This window comes from Agrilus planipennis, unplaced genomic scaffold (assembly GCF_000699045.2).
Source record: "Agrilus planipennis isolate EAB-ADULT unplaced genomic scaffold, Apla_2.0 scaffold17, whole genome shotgun sequence".
In the NCBI taxonomy this organism is placed as follows: domain Eukaryota; kingdom Metazoa; phylum Arthropoda; class Insecta; order Coleoptera; family Buprestidae; genus Agrilus; species Agrilus planipennis.
The window spans coordinates 1,511,422-1,523,802 of NW_020439021.1; the positions used below are offsets into that span (position 1 = coordinate 1,511,422).

The 12,381-nt window shown below is 34.4% G+C and overlaps 2 protein-coding genes across 2 annotated transcripts in view; one reads left to right on the forward strand and one right to left on the reverse strand.

The window, feature by feature from the left end:
- The first annotated feature begins 922 nt into the window (after positions 1–922).
- On the forward strand, positions 923–2,513 carry LOC108744356 (probable malate dehydrogenase, mitochondrial). Its single transcript, XM_018480069.1, has 6 exons — positions 923–1,053; positions 1,108–1,280; positions 1,363–1,488; positions 1,576–1,833; positions 1,966–2,182; positions 2,239–2,513. The coding sequence occupies exons 1-6, from the start codon at positions 930–932 to the stop codon at positions 2,439–2,441; spliced, it is 1,101 nt and encodes a 366-aa protein (XP_018335571.1). The 5' UTR covers positions 923–929; the 3' UTR covers positions 2,442–2,513.
- Positions 2,514–3,440: 927 nt separating this feature from the next.
- LOC108744353 (receptor-type guanylate cyclase Gyc76C) overlaps positions 3,441–12,381 on the reverse strand; it is a 53,444-nt gene continuing 44,503 nt past the window's right edge. Inside the window, exons 3-21 of the mRNA XM_018480063.2 lie at positions 12,047–12,301; positions 9,886–10,083; positions 9,751–9,816; positions 9,249–9,489; positions 8,931–9,077; positions 8,664–8,866; positions 8,439–8,607; positions 8,214–8,380; positions 7,131–7,415; positions 6,797–7,063; positions 6,417–6,488; positions 6,187–6,352; positions 5,974–6,123; positions 5,717–5,915; positions 5,514–5,654; positions 5,328–5,451; positions 5,027–5,270; positions 4,559–4,957; positions 3,441–4,502 (exon numbers count right to left, since the gene is read on the reverse strand). Of these exons, the coding sequence (XP_018335565.1) occupies positions 3,706–4,502; positions 4,559–4,957; positions 5,027–5,270; positions 5,328–5,451; positions 5,514–5,654; positions 5,717–5,915; positions 5,974–6,123; positions 6,187–6,352; positions 6,417–6,488; positions 6,797–7,063; positions 7,131–7,415; positions 8,214–8,380; positions 8,439–8,607; positions 8,664–8,866; positions 8,931–9,077; positions 9,249–9,489; positions 9,751–9,816; positions 9,886–10,083; positions 12,047–12,301 (4,290 nt within the window). The 3' untranslated portion in view covers positions 3,441–3,705. The remainder of the gene's footprint in view (positions 4,503–4,558; positions 4,958–5,026; positions 5,271–5,327; positions 5,452–5,513; positions 5,655–5,716; positions 5,916–5,973; positions 6,124–6,186; positions 6,353–6,416; positions 6,489–6,796; positions 7,064–7,130; positions 7,416–8,213; positions 8,381–8,438; positions 8,608–8,663; positions 8,867–8,930; positions 9,078–9,248; positions 9,490–9,750; positions 9,817–9,885; positions 10,084–12,046; positions 12,302–12,381) is intronic.

The following is a 12,381-nucleotide window of genomic DNA, read 5'->3' on the forward strand; positions in this document are numbered from 1 at the left end:
CTCCAACTGCTTACAACCCATATACTATTCGTAAGGACAATGTACTATAATTAATTGTTTCATCGTTATTTGTAGTTGTTAGAAGGATTATATAAAGTAATAAAATCTTAACGAATTACCCTAAAATCTTTATTCAGTTTTTCGTTTTGGGGTGATTTAGTTAATTGTGTTTGGTTTAAAGTTTTCGCGTTTTTATGCATATCTAGTTACGTATTTATTGTGGTCGAATAATAATCGTAAGCATTTATGTAAATGTATACATTAGGTAATATGGTTATAGTTTTTGCCCTAATGTATATGAGAAAAGGGCATTTATTTAATGCAAAGTATAGAGGTTGTACCATTTTATTCTCCATAATTATTTTATTTTGCAATGTTTGATTAGCATACGTATCAATAGCAATTGGTGTAACATATTTATATGCCACAATAATTAATTTATTACATTTGAGTAGTATTTATGTGTATTATATTGGTAGAATTCCATTTCCTTTCTTATTTATTTATATCTATAATTTTAATTGTTAGGTATTACATTCCTGAGTTTTTGTGAATTGATATGTATGTTAATTAACTTTTTAAATAAATATTACGCTTATGCTTGTTTTTTAATTCATTAGTAGTTTCGCGTGTATGATTTAAATTAAATTTTACTTGCCTTAATGGCAACATACACACATTGATTATATTTTGTGAACATTTACGGTACAGTGTCTTTCGAACAATAAGTTTCACTTCCTTTTGTAATAAATCCCGAAAAAATATTGGCTACTACTGAGGGACACCCATAAAAAATTAAAAAGGAAAATCTATTAAGAAAAGTCGTGCTTCCTAAATTGCCTTAAAAATCAGCTAAGTTGATTTTTAAATATAATCCAGAGTTGACAGTATAAATAAAAATAATTTTTGTCAAATTTTAAGTTATAAAAATGCCGGCCTTATTAAAAATATTTAACAGAAATGGAATGTTTTTTAAATTGTCCAGATTTAATAGAAATTATGGCAAACAAGCTAAAGTGATGGGTACAAAAGTAACTGTTTGTGGTGCTGCAGGTTTGTTCTAAAACTGTCGTTTAACTTAGGGATATATCCGAATCGTTGCGTTAGGTGCAGTGGGACAACCCCTTGCCCTTCTATTAAAACAATCCCCTTTAATAGACAACTTATGTTTGTATGATATTGGTGGGATAAACGGTTTTGCTTATGAACTGGGATACATTGATACCATTGGCAAAGTTTCTGCTGCCAAAGGAGAAGAAAATTTAGGAGATGCTCTTTACGTAAAATGCTTTCGATGATTAAATACATATTTCTTTTCTTTTTGAATCAAAATATTAGCTAACTGTTCTACTTTTATAACAGGGTTCAAACATAGTAGTAATTTGTGCTTCACGTAAAGGGCCTGCCGATCTAACATCGAATACTTTCCAAGAAAATGCAAAAATTGTGGCAAATCTTTGCGAAAGTATCGCAAAATATTCTCCTATGGTAAGTATTCCAAATAAACCTAATTGTACAAACATTCTTAGAAGGAAAACAGTTTCGGAATAGATGTACTGTATTTCTAATTTGCAGGCTCTGATCTTAATAATTACAAATCCCGTAAATAGTTTGGTTCCTCTGGCATATAACGTTCTTAAATGTAAGGGCATCGATAGTAAAACAAGATTATTCGGCTTGGCTACATTAAATAATGTAAGAACAAACACTTTCGTAGCAGAAGCATTAGGTATCGAACCTGAATGTGTAATGACACCAGTTGTTGGAGGGGTTTCCGATAAAACTGTGGTACCCGTTTTATCAAGTTCAAGCCCTTGCAACGAATTTACCGAGGTATACAAATAATTATTAGATGATTCTTTGTGAAAAGCTAATACAGTGTAGTTTTCAAGTACCTATTTAATTATAATAATTGAATAGAATACTCACAAACTAGAGCGCGCTTTTAAATGCAACAATTTTCAGGAACAAATGCAAACAATTACCAGAAAGGTGAAATCGGCATCCCAAGATACTATGGGAGCAACTCCGGCCCTTTCTTGTGCCTTTGCAGCAGCACGTTTTGTTACTAATTTAACAAGAGGTCTTCACGGAAGAGAACAAATAGTAGCTTGCTCATATGTTAAATCAGACATTTGTCCAATGGTGGACTACCTAACTACACCGATAAGTTTAGGGATTCGTGGGTTAATTTTTTTTTTGGTACGACATTTTGAATGATGATTTTTATTTTAACAGAGGGAATATCGAAAAATTTGGGACTGCCAGATATGACGGAGTACGAAAGCTGTCTATTAGATCAAGCCATTCCTTATTTAGTTGAAGATATAAACAAGGGGGTTGCTTATTACGCATCTCCACCTCCAGATGACGACTGCTCAAATATTTTACGACAAAGAAAGGGATGCCCAGCCAAAGAAAATATCTGTCCTAATCGTTAGAATTACATAATATCGACTGTACCACTTATTACGTCCGAATGAAGTAATTTTTAATAAAAATAAAAAATGAGACGCAGTGTTGAATTTTTAACAAGCCCTTATAAATGGTAATTAAAATGTTACGAAGACTCCTATGTTTTGAAAGGTCGAAAACATAAGCGAATTTGTAAAATGGAAGAATATAAGATACTTTTTTAATGCCCTCATTTATAATTTTTAAAAGGAAAAGCATAAAATAAAAACTTACTTTTGTGCGTCCACTTCGCCAGTACTCAGGGCCGTTTCCTACAAAAAGAAAAAATTATATTTTTAGACAAGTTGTGGAGGAAATACGTCAATACAATGTTTTCGTCAAAAGACAAAAAAGAAGTACATCTTAGAAATTTATTTCTATACATAGTTTTTTACAATACATAATATTACTCCATAATTTAATGGCACAAAAATATTATATTACAAAAGAAACTTCTTTTCCTGACATTTTCCATAGATTATATAATATAGTTTATTTTCACAGCCATATATGTATAATAATCACTGATTGTAAGTTTTTTTTTACAATAAAATTTGTAGCTTTGTATGCGTAAACATAATATGTAACAGTTTTCAACTAATAACGTAACTTCTGATACTAACAATACCTTCCTTGACCTGAACCAAGAAATCACCGTAATAAATGCACATAAAGTAAAAAAACGAATATTCCTTGCAGATAAGGAAACAAGTTTAAATAACATAAATTTCTTTAAGTGATTTTTCCAACGACATTCTTACACTCCCCAAAATAATAATAGATGCTAAACCAAGACATACGACGTTTCGTGTAGGCATACCTAAATTTATTATGTAGACAAAGTGAGAAAGGAGAAACGAAAACTTTTGAAAAATACATATTGTATGGAGACAACCATTCAAAATACACATCGTAAATATTATTTTAAACATCAACCATTAAAAATGTGAAAAAGTGATTTTTATTTTAAGACTGTACTCTTTCCATGCAACCATTTCTTCCTCGTCAGTTCTCTCATTTCTTGCTTCGGCAATGTTCGCAAAAATCGTTTGAAGAAATATTTTAAGACGCGTTTCACCGGTTCCTCTTTTTTTTGATTAAATAAATTTCTAAAACCCGTATATAAAGTGATGTACAGACTACTTGCTGAAAATCGCCTCAAAATAATTCTCTCAAAATGAAATTAACGAAAATTGCTAGAGAAGAAATTCACAATTCAAACGGAAGCTATACCTTGATTATTTGTAGAAACTAAACTATGCTCTCCTTTTCGGCCTGAAGATTATTATAATCTGGCATGACTGCTTTTCCTAAAGACGCGTTACTCGATCTTAGGCCGTTTCCATTAAAAATACCTGCAAGCCACGTTCTAATAGAATTTTTAGGAAGGAGTTTCTTCTTGTTGTTATCAGCAGAGATTTGATCTCCACTAGCAGGTACAGTTTCCAAGGATCGCCACTTCTTTTGCAACTGTTCATTCCCCGCGTCATTGGCTTTCCTCCTGTGCAAAATTGTTGTATTTGGATTCGATTGCAACAAGGGTTCCTTCACGTCCTCTTTGAGACAAAAATCTTCCTCCTGTTGTTGTGGATTCAGTACATTACCGTTGGGAAAGTTGTTATTAACAAGTCTGTCTTCTGGAATTGCTATTATCTGCACCTCACCGTACTTATCACAATTTTCGAGCGACCTTGTACTTCTCCTAAGCGCCTCAATAAATTGGCTAGACAGTTCTTTCTGTTTTGTTTTGACTAAAGGCAGAGGATCGAGAGATCGGGATTCCCTAATTTTGTTCAAAAAACCTTGACTTTTAACGGGCTCGTCACAACTCGACGCTATACTCGACAAAACTCTCCTCGGACGTATTCCTCTTCTTCCACCGAGTTGTTCCACGTTTTCGAACGCTTGACTAATTGCACTATTTATTGTTAAACGGGATCCGCTATCTGGAACCTGCAACGCTAAACGGTTCGAGGCTTTAAAGGACGAAAAACGCGAAGGTACAGGACTCGCGTTGTGTACCGTGGAAGTGCTATCAATACTCGTCCCTGTTAGTGATGGAATAGTTTAAAATTGGACAATTTGGTTTTACGAAAGTACTTACCTCTTGGTACACTAGAATGTCTTCTACTTCCAAATCCACTAAAACCGAGAGCGCCACATATAGAAGCTTGTCTAGATTCATTATTTAACTTTGGGCTTTTTCGGGGCCGACAGAAAAGAGGAGGTAGATCTCCAATATCTACTTCTCGTCGTTGTATTGCTTTATCTGTTGCTCCTAAAAGCCAGTATGTAAGAACTTCTCCTTTACCTTTCATATAGACTTGTCCCCGTTCTTCGACCACATAACCCCCTAATTTTTCTAAAGCTTCTTTGCACTGTACGCTGATATGTATTTTTAAAGGCTCTCCGTTACTTTCCATCCTTGACGCTGTATTAACGGTGTCTCCGAAAAGACAATACCGAGGCATTGTCAAACCAACCACTCCAGCTACAACTGGACCTGCAAAAAATAAAAAAAAAACCAGTTGAACAAAATATCTAGGTACTGTAGTTAAATCAGTTTAATTACCAGTATGAATTCCTATTCTAAGCTTCAAAGTATCTTTTGGTCGATGTGCTATCGAATAGTTTCTCACAGCGTTCAAAAGGTCCAAAGACATTGATGCAATTTCTCCAGCATGTTTGTCTCCATTTCGAAGGGGAAGTCCCGAAACGACCATGTACGCGTCTCCAATTGTTTCCACTTTATAAACATCGTAACCTTTGATTATGCGATCGAATACTGTGTAAAGATCGTTCAAAAAATTGACAACCTACAAACAAAAATTACGTTTCACAGAGACCTACAGTAACAGTAACATTTGACTCACTTGTAATGGGGTACTTTCTGCGGACATCGATGTGAAACCGACAATGTCGCTGAAATAAATCGTCACTTGATCAAACGATTCCGGTTCTACACCGTAACCCATTGTAAGTCTATTGGCTACAGGTCTGGAAGGGTAAATTTTAGTGTTAAATGTTCTTATTTATATTTATAAAAAAATACAACTTACTTCGGTAACATACGATGCAAAAGATCTTCAGTTTTCTTCTTCTCTTCGTCCAAAAGTCTGGTTCGTTCAGTGACGAGATCTTCTAAATTGTTTGCATACTTCTCCATCATATCCATCATTTGGTCCATAATATTCCTGTTCCTAAAAAATAATTATAATTAACTATTAGGTACCTTCAATAAATAAATAAATTATGTTCTTACTTCCCGTCTTTCATTCGTTTCAGTCTACCCCTAACAGAGGCAAAATCTGGTCTGTTATCAGGATTTTCAGCCCAACAATCCTTGACGCATTGTAAAACGTAATCTTCCCTACCCATTTCTGTGTCCAACAAAGCGTCCAAGTTAGGCCTAAAAGGTTCATCGCAGTTTTCTCCAGAATTTTTCACAAATTCTATTATCTCTGGAATAAAAATAGATAATTAAATAATTATATTGAAGTAATAATAGAACTTATCCACCTTTTGGTTCGTAACCTGTAGCACCAAATGGGCCTTTCCGTCCAATGATCTCATAAAGAATTATGGCAAACGCATACACATCTCCTTTTTGTGTTCCTCTAATGTAACCCTGAGGATTTCTAAGTATTTCAGGGGCTTTCCAAAATAAACCTACAATAAGTACAAGATAGGAGGTCCAATCTCATTAGTCTAAAAATGGTAAGAAATATTTACTTCTGTAATATTGGTGTTCTCCAATACTATCATTTTCTGCACAGGCTCTCATTTCAGCTAATCCAAAATCTGTTACTTGCAACACCCACCTGCTTGTAACGACACAATTTGAAGACTTAAGATTTCCATGGCAAATTAACATGGAATTATGTATATATAACATGCCCTGTAATGTTTAATTAATTATCATTTGGGATATTTTCATTAGCAAAGTAATTTATTGTACTAACTTTGATGAGATCATGGACTAGTGAAGCTATAAACATTTTATCCAGCTTTATATCTTCATTCTCAATAATATCCTAAAAAGTGGAAATTAATATTCGTCATTACTTCTTATTATTAAAAGTAAGGCATTGAAATCTATCAGAGAGTAAATAAATTTTAGTACAGAAAAATGTAAGAACATTTTATTACAAATGTTCAATTCTCTTTAGGTACAACTTGGAATGGAATTAACCCTTTTTGAAGCCAGAAGTCTCAAGTTAAACCCCTACCTTAAAATTAGGTGTCAAAACTAATATTTTTTACCAATTAGCAATAAATTATTGTTTTTGTGCTAGGAATCCTTTTAAAAAATATTGGGCCTAATTTTATACGAAATACGTACATATAAACTTCCTTTGGCACAATAATCAGTGACTAGTAGCAAAGCCATCGGTTCAACACAGGCACCTATGAAAGAGTTTATGTTATCGTGCCTCAGTTCCCTCAATAAACGCATTTCTTTCATCACGTCTCTAGAAATATCTTTTTTCCTGGAAAATGATAGTTCCTTTATCCTAACAATCACCCCTCGGTAAGTAGCAGTGGTTGCGAAAACTTGCGCACCTCCATGTGACTCAAAGGACGTAGCGCTTGCACTGTAAAGACTTGCCTGGACGGGAAACAGAAAATGTGTAATAATATTCGAACTTCCTTTTTCCAGGAATAATTTTTCTTACTTTGCTTGGAGATTGTACTATGTCGTGCTCATAATAATCACGAATTTCGTTGGGGTCGATTTTCCAAAGTAAACCTTCAATTTCTTGCTCGATTTTCCATTTTCGATAAATACTCATGGTTATGACTCCCGCACAAAACAGCATGATGGCCAAAGTTCCAGCAGCAATAATACTATTTAAATGTGTATCATTTTTAGGACACATTTCGTTATTAAACCCACAGCTCGGTTCATCGTCCGGCTTTACACCGCCTGGCCAATCTATTTGCCGATTTATTTTGTACTTCTACAACAATTAATCGGTTTAAATATAATATTTGCTTTCAAATTCGATCAATACTCGCATCCGATCTTTTAATTTGAATTGACATTCATGGAATGAGTATATGTATTTAAAATAATGTATTAAGTTTCAATTTCAGTTATCTATTTTATTTTTAAACATTTAATGTTAAATTTGATAAATTTCAATAAATGAAAAATCTACGACTCCACTTCTCCGGATCAGTTTTTCCGATTGGGCATTTTTCTGGCATTCAGAAATTCCGGATTTTTTTCTGGTTCCGTTAAGGTATGTAACAGTTTCCCCTTTCCCCTATTTTATTTTATGTGCATGTGTAAAATTCGCGACGGAGAATTTTCACCCGGAATTATTTACTGTCGGAAAATGGCTATCCGGAGAATTCGATTCGGAAAATTGTTCGGAAATCGTCTGCAATATCGAAATAACTACATTTTTAAGTTCATACAGTTACTTAATACTATTAAGATCAAACAGCCCCATTATATTTTTTGTCTGTGTGCCTGTACGAGTCAATCTTCGAAACGATTGAATCGATTTCAATGAAACTTTACAGTCACGAATTGGAAGCTATCAGGAGTGATCTAGACTGCCTTTACTTAAATGTTGAATGATTATATTAATTGTATTTATTATAAACAACTGGATACAGTCTCGCATTACTAAGTTTTAAAAATTGAAATCAAATCTGCCTTTAAGTAATCATAATGTTCGTATCAATTCATATTAAAAGAGTAACACATTTTAAATGGATTAGAAACATTCACGAAATAACTCACTCACTGGAAAATCCCCTTGCTGAAACTGTCCAACAGGTACCATCTGAAAATGACAGGTGAAATTGGACCGAACGTGGGATTGACTATCGGGAACCTTCTTCAAAGCCAAAACAGAAAAATTACCTTCTGAATCTCCATTTTTATCTAGTCTCATCGTTGCTCCAGTTATACCTTCAATGATTCAAAATGACCCGAAGGAACTTTATAACAAACATTTAATATCACTCACTCTGGTATGTTCCTGATTCAATAATAGTTTGTATAATTCTAGTGCCGTTACTGGCTATTTCTTCAATTATAGAATCATTCAAAATTTTTTCTTCGCTTAGCAATTTATGTAAAGCTTTTGCATACAGTTTCACGGAATCATAAAGATATGCAGCGTAAATGGAAACGTGCTGAAATCGTGATTATTATTATGTGCATTGATTGGAACGTTCTCAAAAGATATTACTTTGGAATAATTGCGAAGTGCGAATTTGTCGGGCACGTCAAACCCAAAAGGTTCCCTTTTGTTATATTCGTTGACTCTATTCGCGAATTCCTGGAAATTTTGCGAGGGTTGCGTGGAAACGACCACCAAAAGGGATCTGCCTCTCTTTAGAAAATCTTTTTGGTGGGAGATGCAGTTGCTATATTTGGTAAACGTTTCAGGTTCTACGATAAAAACGACGAAAATATACGAGAATGTTTTAGCAATGATCGAATAAACTTGACTTACTCCAGAGATACTTAAGCGCTTCTTTGGAAGAGTATGTGTTCATATCAACATAGATAACCATATACTCTCCCTTATCAAATAGTTGAGCTGTTTGCATTGTATTCATGAGATCGATTAAAGCCATAGATGTCCCTAGGAAAATGTAAACTAGAAGAGAATTTTATTGTATCAGAAAAAATTACTGAATTATTGAAGATTGAAGAAAAGTGTAAATGCAGTTATAGGAATATTGAATATATAGTTTTCGTTTTTTTGCAATTAATATATGTAAATCATTTAGGGAAGAAGATGACACGTATGCTGAGAAGATGGACTTACTTCTAGTCCTGTTTTTTGTATCTTGTATAAATTGGTACCAATAGCTACTGGAACAACATGGAAGCTTTCTCTCACAGCATTCGTGGTTGTCACCTACACTTTTCTTAACATTTATCGTCATATTCTTTTTTACAGCTTGATCTACAAGTGACTCTGCAACCGTTTCCCAAGCTTGATCATAAATAATGGAAAATTTTTGCCAACCATAATAACTTAGTAAGGCTATCACAGATTTTGTAACCTACAATTATTATCAAATATGTATGAGACATTATCAATCCTGCTTTTAGATTGTTATTGTTCCTTTTTTCTTTAAATGTTATTTATATACGGCAACGTAATTGCATGTATTGTTATAAAAGTTGACAAAACACTGCATCCAAAAGAAAATTCCTTTTTGGTAAACACATTTTGTTAACAATATAATTTGAAACCTTGTACTACAATTTAGCTCCTGTGGGCACTTTTTATTAACAGGAAATTAATTTTATAGTTTACTTACTTGGGTATTGGGAGGTTCAGTTCTAGCAAAAGTCGGAACACTTGACGCTGTATGGTCAGAACATTTCTAAAAGAATATTCACTTTCGTTAACCGAAATTGAAACAACATTACAACTGAAATTTTAACAATCTTACATAGCTTATCATAGGTATATTTCGAGACTGTGCTACAATGGCTTCAACATGACAGGAACCCTCAGGTCCAAAAAAAGCCGTCACCCCATCACAGATCATGTCAGTCATAGCTCTGGTTGCTAGAACAGTGTCTCCCCTTGTGTCATACCAACGATAAACGAGGGTCACGTTTGGTAAAAGGTTTGGATCGTTGTTAATCTATAATAATTTGACAACTGCTCATCATTAGTGTCCAAGAGGACAAGTTAAACATCCAAAAGAGCGTACAGGATGAACCCCCAAAGCTTTCAATTTATTCAGAAACAGTTAAAAGTCAAGTTCTTTAAATGAGCATTATGATCATACCCTTTAATTTTAGGAATCATTTGATAAAAAATTGAATATTTTAAGAGAATCTGAATTGCCTTTTAGAATGATTATAATGAAAGCTATCAGTTAAATTAAACGATCATTGGACTCTATTACAAAAGATTTTGTGGCGCCAATGTAGAAGCTTATAATATGAAGGATACGAAGGTAATTCTTCTACGAATGGCTATTTAGAATATACTAACACTAAAAAGTGTGTGTCAGGAATTTTTAATAATCATCGATTCAGAAGTGCGCAGTAAATAATATAAACTACGATCAGCAACAGCTAATAAACACATTATATAACCATGGTTATTTCCTTTTGAATTCCATTGACTTAAAAAATACGTTTGCAGCATGTTTATAACTAAAGTCGAAATAATTTAAAACCTGGCGGGAGCAATGCCAAAAGTGGATACTCGCTTTCTTTAGAGACAGAATTTTATGGGGCTTCAAATATAGGGTTGTTCGGAAAGTCATTTCGTTTTTCTTTGTGGAAATGAAAGACAGTTTTCGTATAATAAACAAATAGTTTATTAAATTATATATTGACCGTTCTGGTCCAACACCTTTTGCCATCTTTCTGGTAGTAGCATAATTCCACGCTCATAAAATTTTTGGTCTTTGCTGGCAAAAAACTGATCGAGGAGGTTTTTGACCTCCTCATTTGAGGTGAAGGTTTTACCGTCTAAAAAATTTTGGAGTGACCGGAACAAATAATAATCCGATGGTGCCAGGTCTGGAGAATATGGTGGGTGTAGCATTGTATCCCATTCAAGCTGTAAAAGCTTTTGGCGAGTGACCAAACTTGTGTGAGGTCTCGCGTTGTCTTGGTGAAACACTACACCTTTCCTGTTGATTAGTTCTGACCTTTTCTGTTGAAGTGCATCATTCAGTTTGTCCAGCTGATGACAGTAGACTTCCGAATTAATCGTTGTGTTATCCGGTAAAAGCTCAAAAAAAACGATTCCTTTAAAATCCCACCAAACAGACAGCATCACCTTTTTTTGGTGAATATCGGCTTTGGAAATGGTTTGAGCCGGTTCATCTTTTTTGCTCCATGACCTCTTGCGTTTGACGTTGTTGTATACAACCCATTTTTCGTCCCCAGTGATGATGCGCTTCAAAAACGGATCATTTTCGTGACGTTTGAGAAGCGAATCGCAGACGTCAATGCGGCGACACAGATTTCTCTCTGTGAGAACATGGGGAACCCATACATCGAGCTTCGAGGATAATCCCAGGCCTTTCAAGTGGTCATAAACTGTTGAATTTGATAAATTTAACCTCAATCCGATCTCACGTGTTGTTATTCGCCGGTTCACATCAACTAATGCCTTTATCGCGTCTTTATCAGCTTCAACCGGCCTTCCCGAACGTGGTGCATCTTCGACATCAAAATTGCCGGATCGAAATTTAGCGAACCAGTTCTGGCACTGGCGTACTGTCAACACACCTTCTCCATACACATCAGTCAATTTCTTTCTGGCTTGAACAGCATTTTTACCCTTTCTGTAGTAAAACAGTAAGATATGTCGAAAATGCTGCTTATCGCTCTCCATATTTAAAAGGGCACCAACCAAAAACTACTGCGTAGAATTAATTGGAATTTTTCACACACAAGCCTTGCTATATGAGCTCTCAAAGCATATAAAAATTATACGGCTTAAATGTGAAGTTAGGTGCAAAAGAATACAATTAAATCCTCTGTCGGGAAAAAACGAAATTACTTTCCGAACAACCCAATAGAAAAACAAAGTTATTTGAAAGATATAAACTATTTCAGATTAACTTTAAAAATACAACTTACTTCTTCAAGGGCCATGGTGAATGCGCCCGAGATAAGCAAGCCCTGCCTTTCCTTCAAGTCACCTTTTGCAGCTGTTAAGTAACCTACAGTAATATTCTTTTTCTTGTATAAGGGCGCAACCTTAAGGCTTTCCACGGTAAGGCTTGGTTTATTTGTATTGTTAGATACATTTTGGTACCTAATGTCCAAACCGTCATCGTCGAATGATTTTGACCAATTACTGGTGACGTTGCCTCCTCGAATGTGAAGGACATTCTTAAAAATAATTTAAGAATTGGATTTTTCGTTTTACAATACCTAACAAAGTTTCAATCACATTCTTCTTGCTAATAAAT

What these genes read in the sequence shown, in the direction of transcription:
- LOC108744356 (XM_018480069.1), top strand. Translation starts at nt 930, where the DNA reads ATGCCGGCCTTATTAAAAATATTTAACAGAAATGGAATGTTTTTTAAA. An exon ending in ATTTAGGAGATGCTCTTTAC is followed by an intron (nt 1,281 to 1,362) that starts GTAAAATGCTTT and finishes CTTTTATAACAG; the next exon opens with GGTTCAAACATAGTAGTAAT. An exon ending in TCGCAAAATATTCTCCTATG is followed by an intron (nt 1,489 to 1,575) that starts GTAAGTATTCCA and finishes TCTAATTTGCAG; the next exon opens with GCTCTGATCTTAATAATTAC.